General features: G+C 45.1%; 1 protein-coding gene across 3 annotated transcripts in view; it reads right to left on the bottom strand.

Annotated features, from left to right (window-relative positions):
* LOC119978730 (plexin-A2-like) overlaps nt 1–20940 on the bottom strand; it is a 512723-nt gene that overhangs the window by 184348 nt on the left and 307435 nt on the right. For all 3 annotated transcript variants that reach the window (XM_038820560.1, XM_038820562.1, XM_038820561.1), the window contains 3 exons: nt 15601–15724; nt 13625–13778; nt 3123–3219 (listed from right to left, as the gene is read on the bottom strand). In XM_038820560.1, the coding sequence (XP_038676488.1) occupies nt 3123–3219; nt 13625–13778; nt 15601–15724 (375 nt within the window). The remainder of the gene's footprint in view (nt 1–3122; nt 3220–13624; nt 13779–15600; nt 15725–20940) is intronic.

Below are 20940 nucleotides of genomic sequence, written 5' to 3'. Positions count from 1 at the left end.
CTGATCCTAGGCAGTGCCACCCTGGCATGTGGCACCACCACCTAGGAAGTGCTCCTGCCCCTGGCTTTGATGCCACCAGGGCACCTTGGCAGTGCCAGGATGGTAACGCCAAGGTACAAGCCTGGCAGTGCCAAGGTGCTCATGTTCCAGGGGGAAGGCCAGGGGGTCACCGTGCATTATCCCTGGCCACTCAGGGCCACGTATGTGTGGACCAGTACTGAACAGCACCCAGCTGAGACCTCTCTGGGGAGGCTGGTAGATCCCAGGAGGCTGGTAAATCACGAGTAAGTACATTTGCATTGCTGTTCAAAACCGACTTAAGCGCACGCGGCCTGGCCCTGCCCATTGTGGGCGGGATTCTGGTCGCACCGCCTCACGGGACTTGGGTAGATTCCACGAGGTTGTAGAGGCTGCTGGGAAGCCCGTGGATTGCTTCACCTGGCATCTACCAGTCAGGAGATGAAATTAAACTTGATCTTAGATATAGCTCGAATTGTATATTAACCTAATTTGGCACGGAGACTATTACAATGCCAGCGTTACATTGCTGCACTGTTCAAATCTCAATGCAGACAAATGCCACCAGATCCTAGCAGGGCACACACCTGAACACTCATCTGATTTCTGGCAAGGTTGGAAAGAGGCAACTGCAGCACGCACTTACATAAAATACATAATCTATAGAATATCTATCCTATGCACAGCACAATGCCTGCTTAAAAACTGCATTAAAAACCAATTCCAATGATCCTTGAACCCACTTGGAAGCACACAGTCAGGAACAATGCAACAAGAAATCAAAAGTAAAATCATTCCATGTGGGGGTGGAACATGCAACCGGCCTTTTTATAAACCTTGCAGATATCAGTCACTCCAATCAAAATCATCAGCCACTTGGAAACAGGGATGCCTCCAAGAATGACTGGGAGATCAATGTAGTTCTTCACTGATGATAATCCTTGGAATAAGCTAAGAAGTGTCAAAAAACACTTCATCTGTGAGATTTAGCCAAATTCGAACTCTGGAATGTGCTATTTTTGAAGTACCGTCTCTTAAAACTCCTACATGCTGGCAGAATCTACACAAGTGAGAGAGCTGCAGATGACTGGACTATCACACAAAGGTAGGGGCTTCAGCTGGTGATTTAATTAAAAGTATTAAAGGAAGTAAGGAACATATATTATTAAATACAGAACTGTAAGTCTGAGGTACAACTCATGGACTGCTAAGTGACCTGTCACACTGCCTAGCCTTTTCCTATTGCACTGGCTTTTAAGAGGTAATTGGTTTCCGCTCAAAGAGATCTAAATAAGCAGTCCTATAAAATTCAATATGATGCTCTGGGGTACATGAAGGGGCATTTTATATGATAAGCACAAAAGACAATATGGCCGTGTGTACATCTGCTGAACATTCTTGGTCGAAGTATCTGAGAATGGCATGAGTCTTTTTTTTTAAAGTTTGACGGCGCACAGGAGGTAATTCTCCAACTTCACAAAACATTGCATTAATATCAGCAAGTCAGCAAGTACACTGACACGAACATCGGAATTTGACAATACATAACATTCTTGTCTACAATCATCACCTGTAGAGGGAGCTGTTGTTAGTTTCCTCCGCCTGCCACTGTCAAAGTTATTTAAAAGGCTGACTACAACAAACTGAATTTAGATAATGCCCGATTAGTAAATCACCTTGCGGGTGTTGTCACTGAGAATTCGCACACATGTATCCATACATTTTTTGAGAAACTAGTTGAAAATCATGTAGCTGCAAACACCAGCATCTCGCTGCATCATCCAGGCAGCCATCAGAATGAACAATGATAGAAGCTTTGCAGAAGGTGCAGACAGCTAATACAAGCCAGAGCATCAATCTAATGGATGGAATGATGTCCGAAGGGCAGCTTGTCGATGCAGACAGACGCCAGTTTTCTTCAGCTCTGGGATTTGAATCCAAATCCAGGCCGGACCAACGAGATGCAGCTCTCCTGGGCTCGGCTGGCTGCACAGGCCCAATAAAAATAAATTTGGACAGTTTCAGCCCAGCTCCTTGGCAGGTATGGCTCCACATTACAAAAACCTCACCTGACATCAAGTTCCATAGGAAACAGGGGCCACCCAAACCTTCCAGCTGGTTCCTCCAATATATATTGAATTTATTCAATAGGAACATGGATGATCATTTCCTTGACCTTCTCACACTGCCTCCATATTCCTTAATTCCCTTAGTGCCCAAAAATATATCGATCTTGGTTTTGAATATATTCGACAGCTGGGCATTCACATTATTGGCAGTAACTGGACATCGTCACAGGCAACGTCAGAGCAGAGCTGTGCAAAGTCTGCTCTGGCGGACATTGTCCAAATGTATTTTGGGCAATAAATCAGAGCTCCTGCTGCTAACATCTTATTCTTAATACTGCTTACAATAGTACTACTAATCTAGAGCACAAAGTGGTGGTGGTGCTGGGGAGGTGGTGAAGGGATATTTAAATTTGTTCTGGAAATTCCTGTTTCGCATTGGGACGGCACATCAGATAGAGCAGCTGAGGTCTTTAAAGACGGAGTGGTCAGCTGGATGCACACCACCAAAATTGTGGTTCATTAGTGAAATTGTGTTTACTGAGAGATTTCGATGAATTATTGCTTGTAAAGAAGCAATATATTAGCAATCTGTACAGAAGCACTTTGCAATGTATGCCACGGCAGAGATTCATTGACCAGGAACTACTATAAATGTGTAACAGGCTCATTCCTCGGAACTGGTTTGCAATCAATAAGTAACAAGTTTGGATGGTGCATTTCTGGCTCAAAAGATATTTGCAAATTGCTGCTTACAAATGGAATTAGTTTAGTTTATTGCCATTTTCCAATATCACAAACAACTAGAAACATGAGGATAATGTCGAGAAGAGAACTATTGATTTGAATACACGGTTTACAAATCACTGAAGATCATAGCACCACCACCTTGTGCATCAGGCAGATAAATGAGATTTTTTTGAATAGTTACTTTAAGTGATTTGCAACGACTGAGCGGACTTGGGCTGATAGTTGAAAATGACAAGAATTTAGACATTTATAAATCATGTTTTAAGCCGTGATGGAAATTGAACTTACAGCTGATGAACGCTGCAGTTGAAGAACTTAAATTCCGTGCTTGCAAACATCTTTTCTGTCTCTTTGGATTTCAGTTGCAGAACCACCCCAATCCAATCTAAAGAGAAGCACATTTAGTCAACACTTGTTCAAGAAGACATTACAATTTGGCGATTTGTTTGGTCAGTTTATTTTTTCATATCAAATGAACACATAGAAATAATAATAAGAATAATAATGTTTATTGTGACAAGTAGGCTTACATTAACACTGCAATGAAGCTACTGTGAAAAGCCCCTAGTTGCCACATTTGAGCGCCTGTTTGGTTACACTGAGGGAGAATTCAGAATGTCCAATTCCCCGAACAGCACGTCTTTCGGGACTTGTGGGAGGAAACCGGAGCAGCCAGAGGAAACCCACGCAGACACGGGGAGAACATGCAGACTCCACACAGACAGTGACCCAAGCCGGGAATCGAACCTGGGACGGCGGCGCTGTGAAACAACAGTGCTAACCACTGTTACCATGTCGCCCTATTGGGCCTTTTAGAGGCACTGGAAAGTCCCCATTCGCGGAAATTACAAGAGTTTAAATCTCACTGGCCAGTTCTGGAAAACTCAGTTCAAATCTCCCCTGGCTGGGGTTGCTGGACACCAGCAGTCAGAGTGTCCCTGAAGGTTACAACAGTGAACCCAGCTACTGCACTAGCTGCTGAAAAGCAGGCCTCTATGAAACCATCAGGCCAGGTAGAAGTTTCTAGGTAAGTGGAGAAATTGGTTGGGGATTCGCCGTGGTAATGTCAAAGGTCTTGGGGTGAAGGTGGTCCCGAGCCTGGAAGCGGCAATCTTTGGAGTGTCAGAAGACTTGGGAGTCCAGGGGTTGAGAGAGGATGAAGTTTTGGCTTTTGCTTACCTGGTAGCCCCAAGACAGATCTTATTGGAATGGTGGTGATTAAGAGCTAAATGGCAGGTGTTCGCCAGTAAACTTGAAAAGCGTTGGGACATTTAACCAGAGCGATGAAGTGAGTGAACAAGTGGGTGGGTGAGTGGCAGGATGAGGGAAGTAGGTTAATGTGGAGGTGAGAAAGGTGGGTAGGGTGGTAGCTGGGTGGTGTGGCAGCTAGGTGAGGCATTTTGGGTGATGGGTGGGGTGGGAGTGGGGGGAGGCTTTGTGAGGTTGGGGGATAGTAAAGAACAGAGGATGATGAAAAAGCACAGCTGGTCTGATAGCATCTATTAGGAGAGAAACAGAGTTAACGATTTGATTCCTTTAACTCTCGGACTGTAAACGTTATCTATACTTTCTGCCCTAATGGATGCTGAAAGACTGACTTGAGTTTTTTTTTTTAATCAGCATCTTGTGTTCTTGTCTCAGATTCCAGCATCCACAGCATTTCATTTACCTTAGGGACTAGTCATGTTGGGTTGGGGGCGTCATGGTGGAGGCTAGTCAGATCATATCAGACGGTCATGTGGAGTGGAGTGGCCAGGGAGGGTTATTGGGGCAATGCAAGTGGGGGGGGGGGGGGGGGGGGGAGAAGCAGAAGATCTGGGCCGTTCAAACTTGTTTCTCTCCCCATGGATGCTGCCTAGTATGCTGAGTATTTCCACAGCTTTGTGTGTTCATTTCAGATTTCCAGCATCTGCTAAATTTTGCTTTTTGTACAAATAAGCATATGGAGGGGGGAGGGGGGGAGGCAGGGGAGGTGCTGGACTGTGCACTGCAAATGTGGATTGAATTACAACTTTTAGCTGACAGTTCAATAATTATGGTTTAAGTCATGACTGAAAAATTTTGCTACATTTCACACACACGTTTCCACCTGGAAATGCTATACCAGTCATACACTGCGTTTACACTATTCAAACATCTTTTTTTACTAAGTGTTCAAACAAATTTTTCTGTAAATAATGTCTCACTGTATCAGTCTGCTTAGTTCACGTTATCACAAAATTTGATCAGCCAGCTTACTGAAACATAAGCATTTACACCCATCATGAAAGGCAAGGCGGGTTGGGTACTTTCCTCTTGAAAAGAGAAGGGTGACCAAATAGAGGTCCTTATAATGTTATGAAAGATTTTAATGGAGCAGACAGAATGAGTGCAGTTCATGGAGAAGAGAAAAACTAGAGGTCATCAATACAAGATGATCATCAGAAAATCCAACAGGACAGTCAGAAGTGACTTATTTATCCAGAGGGTGGTGAGAAAGCAGAGTGCTGGAGGGAAATGCTGTAAATGAATTTAAGGGAGAGCTAGATAAGCACATGAGGAGAGGCAGGAATGGAGGGTTGTGCAGATATAGGGCGTGATCCTCCGGCCTTCCTGCGCTGAAAAAGCAGTTCTCCTGGCACAGGGTGGCTGTTGAAATCCGGGAGAGACAACTCCCGGGATCTACCTGGCTCGCAACGCCTCGGGACACGTTGCAAGGTGAATCCCGCCCACAATGGATGTGATCACTCTTAGGCAAATCTGTATATTAGAGCGAGGCAGTATGCCTTACTCTAATGGGCAGATTCCCGAGGTACCTGAGGATTTGGGGATTCAATCCCTTCGCCTTGGGTACTCGGGCAAGCGCCGTTTGGTACTGCCCCCACAAACGGGAACCAGACGGAACGGCACTTGTGGGGTTCTCCAAGGGGATCTGAAGCCCTCAGCTTTGGGCAGCGTGATGGCCTGGGACTGCTGGTGCCACTTGCAGTGTAGCCTTCCACCCCAGCAGTGCCACCTGGGTGCCAGCCTGGCACTGCTAAGGTGCCCAGGTGGCACCAGCAGGGGGACTGCTACGGTGCGGGGCTGGTACTGCAAAGATGCCAAGCTAGCGTTTTTTGCCCAGGCATGATCGGGCCCGGGTTGCCCGCCATGGGTGTTGGGGGAGGGTGCGGGGGACCCTCCCATGTTGTGTTCAGACAATAGGAGAGGCTGGGGATATTTTTCGGGGTCTCGGAGATTGGGACGCCATCGATCTCTCGCGACAACAGGGAGTTCTGATGAGTTGGAGCTTCCCATTGCAAAAAAACAAGGTTGCGTGTGGCCTCGGTCGAGTGTTCCCCATTTAGGCCCCTTATTCAAAGTGTGTCGCGTTGAATAGCCATGTGTTTCTTGACACGCGCTCGCTCGGGGACTTTGTTCCCTTTTGGGAAGATTGCACCCATAGTTACATGAGGAAGGGCAGGAAGGATTTTGAATGAAGCACATACACCTCATTGAACACTTTGAGCAACGTGGCCAGTCTGTGCTGCATAATCCTCGTAATTTGTTGGAAAGCAGTTTGAACAAAGGGGGCACAATTCTCCGAAATAGAGACAGAGTGTTCGCGCCGTCGTGAACGCCGATTGCGGGCCAGACCCCATCAGAGGCACCCCCTCCCGGTTAAGGAGCGCTTTTCGCCGCCCCACAGGCTGCCCCCGATCCTTCGCGCAGAGTTCTCGCCGGCAGCGACCAAGGGTGAACGGCGCCGGCGGGACTCCGCTGTTTCCGCATTGCCGCTTGGCCCATTCGGGCCGGAGAATCAGCGGCCCGGCCACGGACAGCGGCCCACGACCGGCGCCGCGCCAAACACATTGGCGCAAATGGTGCCGATTCTCCGCACCTCGGAGAATCGCGCACCGCGTCGGGGCGTAGTTGCAGCGATTCTCTGGCCCAGCGTGGGGCTCAGAGAATCCTGCCCTGGCTTTCAAGAAAACAAAAATCCAACATATCTAAAAGTCCCCTTTTCCTGTGCAAACGAATGTTTTACAAACTACACAATTCTCTGCCTTTTCTGTTACTTGTTGCCCCCAAGAGTGAGTTTCTTGGAAGCCGACAATCAAAAACTCCAACTCCACAAAGTGTCGACCGTCCGCCCTCAGTACTACCTCACCAAGCACCCCCTCCATCTCTCTCACGACGCTCCCAAAATCCGCTCCCTGTCACTTAGCTAGGTACTGATGAGCGGCCTATAGGACCTCCCACATGCTGTGTCTGCTGGAACCGGCTCTAGAGTGGGCTGATGGTGTTTAAATCAAGCCTAGGAGTTAGAATTACTGCGTGCCTGGGGCCTTCGAATACTTCTCACATTCGTCCCACTGCCCTCCCTTCTTCAGACCCTAAAATTGGCTCAGATTTAAAATAAACCCCTGTTTGATTCACTTGAAATTAAAACTTTGCCCAATTTCTTTTTCAAGAAGTAAGCTGGATTCTGAGCTTCTGACTTAACATTTGTTTTTGTCCAAAACCATTAATTGTTTTCAGCTGTTGAAGCTTCACTACTTCCACATTGTTGGGGAAAAGAGATGGAGCAATATCGAGGAGGGTGAAAGTATCACATGACAAAACTTCATGGGAAGTATTAAGCTGTCTGTGTATTCAATGGTTCCCTTGGAAAAATGTAATTCTTTTCGGAAAAATACACATTTATTTTAATATTTGATTATTCCTATGTGTACGATAGAACATAGAACAGTACAGCACAGAACAGGCCCTTCGGCCCTCGATGTTGTGCCGAGCAATGATCACCCCACTCAAACCCACGTATCCACCCTATACCCGTAACCCAACAACTCCCCCTTAACCTTACTTTTTAGGACACTATGGGCAATTTAGCATGGCCAATCCACCTAACCCGCACATCTTTGGACTGTGGGAGGAAACCGGAGCACCCGGAGAAAAACCACGCACACACGGGGAGGACGTGCAGACTCCACACAGACAGTGACCCAGCTGGGAATCGAACCTGGGACCCTGGAGCTGTGAAGCATTTATGCTAACCACCATGCTACCGTGCTGCCCCGATGTATAACTTACCCAAGGGAGAACCAATTAACTATCCAGTCCAATCTACTTGATAGAATACTTTATAATGATAACTACTTGTAAATCATCAGATTGTCTTCACTTGCAGAACAAGCGTGGATTCCCCGGTATGTTTGATGCATTTTCTAAGACTTAGGCATTCAAAGGGCGAGAGGTTTAGCCACAACATGAAATCCTGATTGTTAACGCATGGAAGACGGCCAAGAGCATGATTCTCTGGCTGCAGTGCGCTCAAGCGAGAGCACAACGCGGACGGAAAATCTCGGGAGAGCCCTCTTAACAGGCTCCACGGCAGCCTCCGTGCCTCGTGGGATTCACCCAACTCCCGCGAGGCTTCGGAGTCGGAACTCTGTCGAAAAGGGACGTGACCAAATGGTACTCCTGGAAGTAGGTCTTAAACCTACTGAAGACCTACTCACCCAGGATACACCGGCCTCCGCGATTCTCTAGCCTCCCAAGGGAGGCTGTAAACAGGTGCCGATCAGTGCTGGTCCACACAAACATGGACCAGGTAGAATGGCACCCGATGGGTTTCCCGGGCCATCAAAAAACCCTGGGTGATCAGGGTAAGTGCAGGGTGGCCCCCTGGAAAGTGGGCACCTTAGCACTGCCACCCTGGTTGGCACTGTGAAGCAGGCTGGAGAATTGCCTGGGTGCCAGTGGAAGGGTGCGTAGGTGGCACTGCCAAGGGTCAGGGCCCAAGGGGATCATGCCCATGAAAGGAGGGTGGAGCGGGGGTGGTGATGGGAGGAGGTGCTGTAAGGGGGCTTGGCGACTGAGAAATTTTCACAGTAGCTTCACAGCAGTGTTAATGTAAGCCTTTGTGTGACATTAATAAAGATTATTATTATAATAAATCTTTTGGGAGAATCGCGCCCAGAGTTACAGCACGGCAGAAATCAATAAACGGAGATGTAATACCATGATGATCAAAAACTATCTAATTGGTCACAAATATTTTTAGACTTTCCCATGTAAGTTTGCTCCCTTTCTAATTATCCACCAGCGTGTTCCTGATCTTAACCACACTGCTTTGGGAATGCACCAAGTACGTAAGTGTGCACTTTCAGCAGTCCTCAATAATACAACAGCATTGAAGTTGGTAAATCTGGAGCATGTCTGATTAATTAGAACGTACAATAATTTGATTTGCATTTGTTTCAATGTGATTACATTAAACTCTCCGCTGCCTCTTCCCCTTTGGTAATGGTTATTGATTAGCGGGCTCAGAAATGTTGTTTTGTCAACTGAAAAAATAAATTGTTGTGCCAATTTCCCATTTGTGGCACTGGTCATTTGGACTGCGGCTGCTGGTGCTAAAAGATTGTGCTCAAGAAGAGCGGGGCGATCGAGGGGGGAGAGATGGAGAGAGAGAGAGAGAGACTCAAGAAAAGGGAAGACGGAAAGATAGGAAAGTGAGAAGAAACAGAAAAGATTGCAAGAATGAAGCGAGTGGGAGAGAATGGGAAAGGAAGGGAGCTGAAGAAAAAAAAGAGACACACTCTTGGAAAATGACATGGCAAAAGAGAAATGAAAACAAACTCCAATGTGGAGAGATCACGAAAACAAAACTGCTGGGAACTGCTGTGATATTAACTGGTGGGAACATTGGTTATTTATTTAGCAAGTACACCCAGTGCCGAGGTCAGGAATCCGTTTTCACAGTTTCCCAAACTACAGGGATTTTGATTCTTCAGTTTTCAGTGTTATTTTGTTTGCTTTACAATTGAATACTTGCAAGGTTATGTGGTTTTGGTATTTGTACAAGATACGAATATTCATCACAGGGACAACAGTAAATTTTGCTTTTGCCAATATTCAAATCCTCTTGTATGTAGGTTGATGTTTCTGATGGGGTGGGAAAATATTTTCTGAAACTAAAATGCATTGTCTGCAATTGGTCTGGTCTCTGTACCATTGTTTCACGAAACAATTGTGAGCCATTCAATTTTCGACTGTTTCAACGACACTTCTGGCTAAGCTGTTAACACTTTCACTGGAGTTAGTTTACGAGCTGGAGATCCACCACAGATTTAAACATGCAATCTAGGGCTGGCACCTCAATGTAATACTCTGGAGTACTGTATTATTAGAGGTGCTTTAATTCACATGTCATAAAAGCAGATGCCTACTCTGTTGGACATCAATGATCCCATGGTAATGTTCAAAAACAGGGAGTTGTCCTGGAGCAGCTAAGCAATATGAACAAACTATCAGGGGCTGGAGTCGGCCCCTCGAGCCTGCTCCACCATTCAATATGATCACGGCTGATCTGACTGAAACCTCAAACCCACATTCCTGCTTACCCCAGATAACCTTTCACCCCCCTGCTCATCAAAACTCTATCCAGCTCGGCCTCAGAAACATGCAAAGAATCTGCTTCCACCGCCTTTTGAGGGAGAGAACGCCAGACTCACAACCCTCGGATGAAAAATATTTTCCTCATCTATGTCTTGAAATGAGAGTCCGACCCCTAGTTCTGGATTCTCTCACAAGAGTAAACATCCTCTCCACATCCACCCTGTCAAGACCCCTCAGGACCTTAAAGTTTCAATCAATTCACCTCTTACTCTTCTAACCTCCAGTGCGTAAAAACCTTTCTTCATAAACCGCCCCCCCCCCCCCCCCCCAACCAATCCCTGCCCCCCAACCAGCAATTTTCTTCTCTGAACTCATTCCAAAACATTTACATCCTTTGTTAAATAAGGAGGCCAATACTGAACAGAGCACTTAAGGGCAGCATCGTGGCTCACTGATTAGTACAGCTCCCCCACAAGGCTAGGGGATTCTGGCCTTGGGTGACAATGTGGAGTGTGCACGTTCTCCCTGTGTCTGCGTGGGTTTCCTTCGGGTACTCCGGTTTCCTCCCACAGTCTAAAGATATGCAGGTTAGGTGGATTGACCATGATCAATATGCAAGGTTATGGGGATAGGGCGGGGGTGTGGACCTAGGTAAAGTGCTCTATTGGAGGATTGATGCTGGCTTGATGGGCCGAATGGCCTCCTTCTGTACTGTAGGGATTCTATGGGAGGCAGTGGTACTATCATTGGACTAGTAATCCAGAGACTCGGGGAACAATCTGGAGATCCGGGTTCAAATCCCACAACAGCAGACAGCGAAATTTGAATTGAATAAACGTCTGTAATTAAAAGTCTAGTGTTGACCACAAAGCCATATTCACTTCTCATGCAGTTCCAAAATGTAAAGTAGATTTCTGTTCCATTTGGTCATTTTATCTTTCCCCAGTCTCCCTTTGTTCAAGTTTAAATATTTAGTTTATTTATTCTCAGATCTTCCAGAGTCTCCCCCCCCCCCCCCCCCCCCCTCCCAAAACCCCCCTCCGCTCAATTAAATTACCTGTTCAGAATTTGCCTCTCACTAGGTGAATACTGGTTCTAAATGTTCGCTGTCAGCTTGGATCTGTTGGCAAAGCTCCCATCTGAGCCCCAAAAGGTTGTGGATTGACCGCCCGATTACTGAGCTGGCAATGAAGCCGACACTTTAGTGTAATGCTGAGGCAGCACCACATTGCTGGAGGTGACATATTAATCAATAACCAAACAGGACCCGGTGAAAGGCAACGGAGAAAGTTTAAAGAGCCTGAGATTGTTTACTCTGGAGAATGGTCAGGGAAGATTCTTAAGGGAATTGCTGAGTTCAACCCTGTTACACTCAAGATTGTTTCAAAGGATAGAATTATAGGGCACAGGCTCAAGCTCAGAAGAGGAAGGGTGCGAAGGTAATTTAGATTTAACTGCTTTATACACAGGATAATGATGTGAACAGACTGCTCAGTCTGACCAGGGAAAGGAATGATTTGAGCATAATTGTTGAAACAGCCAGAGGTTAACCGAGTCTTTTCCAGTCCTGTGTGTTCCTGCGTCTTACCAAGGCCCCAGTTACGTGGTGAACACAGACGTTCTAAATGAACGACTCAAAAGATCTCCCCATGGCCTGGCCAACATGTCTTCCTACACTTACACCGACAAACTGCTCATTTATCACATTTCCTGTCTGTGCGGCTTTGCCGCATACAACTTGGTTTCATAGAAACAGAAACCATTTTACAAAGTGATTCATTAACCGCAAAGTGCATTGGGATGTCCCAGGGATGTGATAAGTTGCTCTATAAAGACACATCTTTGTATTCAGTCACGGCTGATATCCTTAAAATGTGGCCCAAGCGTCTAAGAGTATAAACACAAAAACGCTCAAAATAACGATAATGACTCAAATACGATCCCTTCATCAAGTCTAATGTAGGGCAAATCAGAGCACACCAATATGTCATGTCCCTCCTGGGTGAGGTTTATTCATAAAAATTATGTCCACTATTACTTTTTTGTCCCTCCTGTATTTAAATAAGCATTTTAAAATTTTAATAAAATATAATAATTTATTGAACACATTTTGAAATCTAAAACACTCAACATAACAAATCATATTCATTCTTCCCAAATGGATGCTTTCTTGTGGCAGCTTGAAAAGTAACACTTTGAATTTGGCATTTAGACTGATGGTCCACTTGATTGCCACCGGCAATGGGATTGGAATGGAAGGTATTCTTCCATCAAATATCTTAGTGGGTAATGGCTCACAAGATGCTCTGTGTTTTGGATTTTCTTGCCTCAGCTGCACACTGGGTTATCCTTCGTCCTCCATTGAGAGGAGAAAGATATGATCCAACATGAGAAATGCCAACAACGAGGTGAATGATTGCCAACTGAGAGACTCCTGGCCCTAAGGCCACCACCTGCCCTGAGTTATGCAATCTCCTCCAGGCCCGCAAGCTCTCCCACAATATTTGCACTCCTCTAATTCTGACCTCTTGTGCATTCCCTATTACTATTGCTCCACTAATGATGATGTGCTTTCAGTTGCCTAGTCCTCAAGCTCCGGAAACCTTCCCTACACCTCTCTGCTTCTTTACCTCTCCTTCCTCCAAGACACATTAAAACCTACACCTTTGACCAAGCTTTCCGAATATCTTCTTCCTACTTTGTCTTGTGTGGAGCACCTTGCCACATTTCATTATGTTAAGGGCGCTGATATACACACATACATTGTCGTTGTTGTCATTCTCAATTATATTGATCAAAAGAAATACACCTATGATGTTCGGGTTCATTATATTATTTTTTTAAATACACTAATTTGATGGAAAATTTAACTGTGGTCACACAAAGACAGAATTTAAAAAAATAATAATTCAGGGGAAGCGGACATCGTTGGCTAGGCCGGTATTTATTTCCCATCTCTAATTGCCCTTGAACTGGGTAGTTTACTCGGCCATTTCAGAGGGCATTTAAGAGTCAACCACATTGCTGTGGGTTAGGAGTCCCATGTTGGCCAGGCAAGGATGGCAGATTTCCTTCCTTAAAAGACATTAGTGAACCAGATGAGTTTTTATGACAATCAACACTGGTTTCATTGTCATCGTTAGACTTTTAATACCAGGGTTTTATTGAATTCAAATTTTACCATCTGCCATGGTGGGAATCGAACCTGGTTCCCTCGGGCATCATGCAAGGTTTCTGGATTACTATTCCAGTGATGATACCACTACCCGTACTGCCTCTTCATTTGACTGAAAGTAACCTGCCAAATATTTTTGTTACTCAAGAGCAATAAAATAAAACTAGAAAATATGGAAAACTACGTACTCAGTTTCAGAAAGACTGGACTTAATCTAATGATGGAAAGTTCTGCTCTAATTGAGTTTTGTTACCTTGATCTGCAAGAATAGGAGGCACATCTTTAGCAGCTGGTGAAACGCACATAATCTTGTCACCAATCGCCTGGCCATTCACCTCTGTCAATTCTCCAAAAGCACAGACGACACCAGCAGAAAGGTCTGGAACATCGCTAACTTTCAGAATAAGCTGTAGAAAATGAGCAGAAGTCAGGAACCTCAAACTGAGAGAAGACACAATTGGAGGGAAGAAAACTTATTTCTGATGGTATTTCCAGTGCCAGGAAACTAAAGCACTCACATGTTTAATATTAAATAGGCTTAAATGCATACCTCTGTTGCCCCAAACACTGTGCAGATCCTGCTACATGACAAAGAGGAATGTTTTTACCGGCAATGTTCACTTTTGGGTTTCAAACAAAATTGTAATATCAGCAAGGACATGATGGGCTGAATGGTTGTCTCTTGTATTGTAACTGTTATACGATTCTCCTGCCTGCATTGTCCCATTTTTCAGTGTTGCTCAAGTGGGATTCTGTGATCCTGAGGCTAAATGTTGACACCATTGAAAACGTCGTCACGTTTCTCGTTGGCGTCAACACGGCCTCAGGATCAACAATTCTGGCTCCTACAGGGGGCCAGCATGGCACTGCAGCGATCCACACTGCTCCAGCTGCTGATCCTGGCATGAACTGGGCGCCGCGGGGTCCGCGCATGCGCAGTGGCACTGGTGCCAACGCGCCCAGGCTCCCTTTTCTGCTCCGGCCCCGACGCAACATGGCGCAGGGCTACAGGGGCCGGCGCGGAAGAAAGGAGGTCCCCAGAAGAGGCCGGCCTGCCAATCGGTGGGCCCGATGTCGGGCCAGGCCACATCAGAGGACCCCCACTCTCCCTCCCCCACCCCCCCACAGGCCGCCCCCAGACCCTTACATGTCGAGGTCCCGCCGGCTGAGAGCGGGTGCGAATGGCGCTGGCTGGACTTGGGTTTTTTACGACGGCCAATGGCGCCGATTCTCCACTCTGTGGAGAATCATGTCCCGACGCGGGGCGGCGTGATTCGTGCCAGTCGCGGGAATTCTCCGGCCCAGCCCCGGGCTGAGAGAATCCTGCCCCAGGTATTGTTTCCCAGGAAATATTGCCATGAATATGGAGAAAAGATGGGTGGGTTTGGGTTATTAATAACTAGAGTAATCTTTGAAAGAACAAGTGTCAACATTAATGGCTGTACTGCCTCATTCTGCACTCTATGATATAGTGCTCTGAACGTTTACACACACTAAACTACTAACTATAGGAATAAAGAAGTCCCAAAATCAATTTTTCAACTGTTCTGGAGAGATTTATCCCTATGATTAACAGGACAAAACTCCGTAGTCCAATACAAGCAACAAACCTGTTGACACATTTGCAAGAAATTCCACTGCACATTATTTTACTGAACCTACTTAACATAATCCTTCATTAAAATCACAACACAATCTCACATCAATGCTTTAATCCATTCTTTACTAAAATTGCACAACACAATTTCACTCCATTAATGGCTTGCAGGGAGATTAAAAGTAGGAATTTGATCCATCCCGTCTTGGAAGCCAGCATGCGAGCTACCAATCTTTGAACTCTCAAATAAATGTATATATTACTTTCCATTAGTAACCAATTTAGTAAAGGAATCTCACGATCAGTGTCTTTAAAAAACAATCAGCCATTAGGAATTGCGATTAGTTTCTTGCTTCTAATGGTTTTTTTGAATGCATAAATTGGGTTGAATGCATAAACAAGTTGAGAGGAATTACAACAAAATTAAAAGATAAAATGGAATTAAAGTGAAACAATAGCAGGGTTTAAGGTAATTACGATTCTTTGTAATCATTTAATTTCTGAAATGCGATGGGAAGGTTCCCTCATCACCATTAGCAAAAATGTTTCAAACTGCACTGGAACAACATTCTTTTCCTGGCTGCGACTAAATCAGAAATTATAACAGCACTGGATTAGTGGAAAATACTGACCGGTACACTGTGTTCGGACACTGAGATACTGTTTGGCTGGATACTGAGTTTTACACACTGTTCAATATTAGCAGCAAATCGATACGGTTCTGTAGCTCGCTCACACTTGTCTTTCCTTGAGCACCTAACAAACAGAAAAGATCCAGGTTAATCTGGAGATATGGAACGGTTCAAAAAAAACCCCCTCAACATCCCTTGCCTGATAAAAGGATGTTAGTAGAAAGTATCCTCCCAGGTAATGGTGCAGCATTACAAACCAAATTAGTCAACAAATTCATTTCCAATCCGACCAACCCCAGAATCAAACTGTTTCCCACTTTCAGAGGGACGTCAGTACGCCAGAGCTCTGGGGTCTCATTTATTCTTCATCAAACTTGAGGCCACCTTCAGCCTGGGCCATCATGGCCCACAGTGCTTGCATGTCACCCTGGGTTTGCAGCATAAGCCAGGATTAAATTAAATTACCTGCCTGACACTCGTGCTGACTTGGAATTAATTGCTGAAATATGTAGATTGCTGCGAGATATTTTCAGTTGTCTGTGTTATATTCCTTGCCTTTTCCTCCAAGATAGCCAGATATGTAGAGTTGACAAAGAATATGAAAATACGAAGTTTGAATCAAAACAAATTTATTTTACACGTCTAACTTTGATTAGGTTCACACACTGTACTGAGTAACAGATACTAAACTAATAATACTGAATCTGTAGTACAGTAATCAATATACTATCCAACTAATAAACTACTGGGCGCAGTGGTTAGCATTGCTGCCTCACAGCACCGAGGTACCAGGTTCGATCCTGGGTCACTGTCTGTGTGGAGTTTGCACATTCTCCCCATGTTTGTGGGGGTTTCGTTCGCACAACCTAAAGATGTGCAGGGTAGGTGGATTGACCACGCTAAATTGCCCCTTAATTGGAAAAAAATAATTGCGTTCTCTAAATTATTTTAAAAAACGAATAAACTACACTATGACTTGACCACGTGCTATATCTCTACAATCAATTCTGAGTCTGTTCTCCTCAGTTTCTCATCATGTTCTCTTCAGCTTCTCCCAGAATTCCTAGAGATGCTGTCTTACAAATGAATTAGCAACGACATCGAGTGTTTGATTTACACATAGTTTCAGATGTTACTACACTGGCAGTATACATACTATTACAGTCTGGTGAGAACTTCTTTGCGATACTGTACAAGGCAAAAGTGAACTTTTAAAAATAATTCTGCGGCTTTACTCAGCTTCCCTGTGATCATATGCATCTCCTCACAATATTTCTGTATTTAAATTCACAACAATTCTAACTTCACCAGAATAAATAGAATATCAACAAATTTGGTGCCATAACTCCATTACCACGTCATACCTGCTGGTGTATACCAACCAGGTGGTTTACATCCAGCATATTAATGGGGAAACTGGCCATTTTTCCTCCACATCATTGATACAATGTCTCCTGATTAGAGTTAGCGGTAACAAATCAAGACGCGGAATTTATAATTCTCATACCGCCCAAGTTTTATTGCGCATTCACCTAACCTGACTGGGAGTGCTGGAAATTTCTGTATTATTTAATATTGTCTGAGCTCCAGATTCTTGACCCCGCTCGGATTTACACAGACAGGAGCTCTCTTGAATAGTGATGAATTGATTTTTAATTCTGAGAGATGATTTGGTATTCCCACAGTACGCATTTAGTCAGTTCCAGAGTGTGTGCACTCCAGAGTGTGTGCATTACCTGTTCAACCCTCATGAATATTTATGTCACCTCCAACCCCAACCGAGGGAATAGGGAAGTACAGCGTGCAATATTTAGTTGATCTTTAACCCGAGTCGACAACAGAGTGAGAAGAGAAACATGGCGAGAAAACAGCAATAGCGCTATAATGAACAAATTAGCCTTAGGTTGGCACACACTTTAGTTGCTCATTCTGCACTGGCCTCACATGAAATGAATTCAAGACTCAATCACAGTTGAGAGTATTTTGTGAATAAATCGCACAGGGAACAAATGCAACTCAAGAGACAAAAACTATAATCATTAAAATGACACTGTTTGCTTTAGGAATTCTTGTAATTATAACCATCTGTTCAAACATGATTTTCTCATACCATGATCTATTTACAAGATGAATCTGCCAACAGATACCCACACATAAACTGAGACCAGTGCCATCAGTGGCGGAGTCCATCATATTGACTGAAAAATGCACATCTTCTATAAGCATCAGTCTCTACAGCATCTGCTAAAAGTAATTCACTAATGGGAAAGAAATGGTGCCATGCAATCATAGCAAATCTGCTAATGTGCCCAATGCGACTGTCATACAACTTTACCCTTGCGTTTCCATGGTAATTATAAAGACAAATTAAAGCAATGGATAGACAGCAGTACTCCTTTGCAAATATTTTCCTGATGCATATCACTAAGTGACTTTTCGCCCTATGACTCTGCAGCAATAATCAAAGTAGCTTCAGCACTTCTTTGAATATCACACTAAGCTCCAACTCGACTTCTGTATTCCTAATAAACCTGGAAGGGGAAAAGAGAAAGAAAAATATATGGTGTGGGGTTTCTGGAGTGTTCTTGGAGCAGCACTCATCCAGGCAAGTATTCCATCACCTGACTTACGCCTTGGAGGTGGTGGACAGGCTTGGGGGGTGAGGGGGAGGGTCAGGCGGTGAGTTACTTGCTGTGGGATTCTTAGCCTTTCCCAGCGCTCGCTCAGCCATTGCTCCACCGACAGCTCAGTGCAGGAAAACAAAGGGATTCCTAGTCTTTGAACTGGTCTGGTAGCCACAGTGCTTATATGGCTAGTCCAGTTCAGTTTCTAATCAATGGTAACCTCCAGGATGTTGACAGTGGGCGATTCAGCAATGGTAATGCCATTGAATGTCAGGGGGCAAATGGTTAGATTCTCTCTTGTAGGAGATGGTCATTGCCTGGCACTTGTGTGGAACGAATGTAGTTTACCACTTCTCAGCCCAAGCCTGGATATTGTCCAGGGCCTGCTGCATTTGGACATGTATCTGAGGAGTCTCCAATGTGCTGAACATTGTGCAGTCATCTGCTAACATCCCTATTTCTGACCTTATGATGGAAGGGAGGTAATTGATGAAGCAGCTGAAGATGGTTGGGCCTAGGACATTTTCCACTACCTTGAGGAACTCCTGCAGTGATGTCCTGGAGCTGCGATAGTTGACTTACAACCACCACGATCATCTTCCTTTGTGCCAGATATGTCTCTAACCAGCGAAGAGTCCCCCCACCCTGGCAGAACCCAAACTGAGTGCCGGTGAGCAGGTTATCGCTGACTAAGTGCCGCACGGTAGCACAGTTAATGACTCCTTCTATCACTCTGCTGATGATGGACAGCAGATTGATAGGGTGGTAATTGGCAGGGTTGGATTTGTCCTGTTTCGTGTGTACAGGGCACACTTGGGCAATTTTCCACACTGCCAGGTAGACGCCAGTGTTGCACTGGAACAGCTTGGTTAGGGGTGTGGCAAGTCAGCACAAGTCTTCAGGACAATTGATGAATATTTGTCAAGGCACAAAGCCTTTGCAGAATTCAGTGCCTTCAGCAGTTTCTTGATATCACATGGAGCGAATCGTGTTTGCTGAAGACTGACATCTGTGATGCTGGGGACCTCCTGGTGGAGACCAAGCTGGATCAGCCACTCGGCACTTCTGGCTGAAGACTGTTGCGAATGCTTCAGCCTCGTCTCTTGCACAGATGTGCCCCAGAATTGAGGATGGAGATATTTATGGAATCTTCTCCTCCAATAAGTAGTTTAATTGTCCGGCAATATTCACGGCTGAATATGGCAGGACTCTAGAGCTTAGATCTGATGTGTGTGTTGTGGAATCACTTAGTTCTTTCCATCACTTGCTGCTTATGCTGTTTGGTACACAGCTAATCCTGTGTTGTAGCTTCACCAGGTTGACACCTAATTTTTAGCTGTGCCTGGTTTTGCTCCTGGCATGCTCTCCTGCCCTTTTCATTGAACCAGGGTTGATTCCCTGTCTTGGTGGTAATAGTAGAGTGGGGGATATGCCAGGCCATTAGGTTGCAGATTGTGGTTGGGTACAATTCTGCAGCTGCAGGTGGCCCACGATGCCTCGTGGATGCCCAGTTGAGTTGCTAGATCTGTTCGAAGTCTATCCCATTTAACACGGTTGTAGCGCCATCCAACATGATGGAGGGTATCCTCAATTTGAAGATGTGGCTGAGTCTCCACAAGGACTGTGCAGTGGTCACATCTACTGGTACTGTCATGGACAGATGCATCTGCAGCAGGCAGGTTGGTGAAGATGAGAGCAAGTATGTTTTTCATTCTTGTAAGTTCCCTCACCACCTTCTGCAACCCCTAGCAGCTATGTCCTTTAGAACCCGGCCAGCTCGGTGTGTGGTGGTACTACCGAGCCACCCTTGGTGATGGACGTTGAAGGCCCCCACCCAGAGTATATTCTGTGCCCTTGCCACCTTCAGTGCTTCCTGCAAGTGGTCTTCAACATGGAGTACTGATTCATCAGCTGATGGTGGACAGTACGTGGAATTCAGCAGGAGGTTTCCATGCCCATGTTTAACCTGAAGCCATGAGACTTGATGGGATCCAGAGTCAATGTTGAGGACTCGAAGAGCAACGCCCGACTGAATAACACTGCGCTGCCATCTCTGCTGGGTCTGCCCTGTCTATGAGAAAGGACATACCCAGGAGTGGTGATAGTGGTGCCTGGGGCATTGTCTGTAAGGCATGATGCTGTGTGACTCTATCAGGCTAATGCTTGACTAGCCTGTGAGACAGCTCTGCCAAATTTGGCACAAGCCTCCAGATGTTAGTAAGGAGGACTTTGCAGGGTCTACAGGGCTGGGTTTACCATTGTTGTTTCCAGCATCGAGGTCAATTCTGGATGGCCCATCCGTTTTCATTCCTTTTGTTTTAAGTTTTGATGCAGAAAGGGAGACACAAACCAAAAATGCAATGGCAGAAAGTCTCCTTTCTGAGATGCACTGGTCTCATACACGTATTATCTGCAGTCATATCAGTGTAAAATAGGTCTTGCAATTTTTCAAAAGTTGAACTGTACCACAAACCCATTTTGAATTCCTTTGATGGTTTTCACTTGATAATATTCTGATTTATTTAAACCCTATCACACAGAAATAATCCAGACTATGACAGTCCCCATTACAGATTTGCCTTCGAGGAGCAGAGCGAGGCTAGTGGTTGGTTTATATCGAATTTATAAGAGAGAGAAAGAGACATACATTTGACAAGCTGAACACTGGGAAGGAGAAGCTGCACCTCTAATTTATGAAATAGATCCAGTAACAAGC

Source organism: Scyliorhinus canicula, chromosome 15, assembly GCF_902713615.1.
Source record: "Scyliorhinus canicula chromosome 15, sScyCan1.1, whole genome shotgun sequence".
NCBI classification, from domain to species: domain Eukaryota; kingdom Metazoa; phylum Chordata; class Chondrichthyes; order Carcharhiniformes; family Scyliorhinidae; genus Scyliorhinus; species Scyliorhinus canicula.
This window is presented reverse-complemented; position numbering and strand designations above follow the sequence as displayed.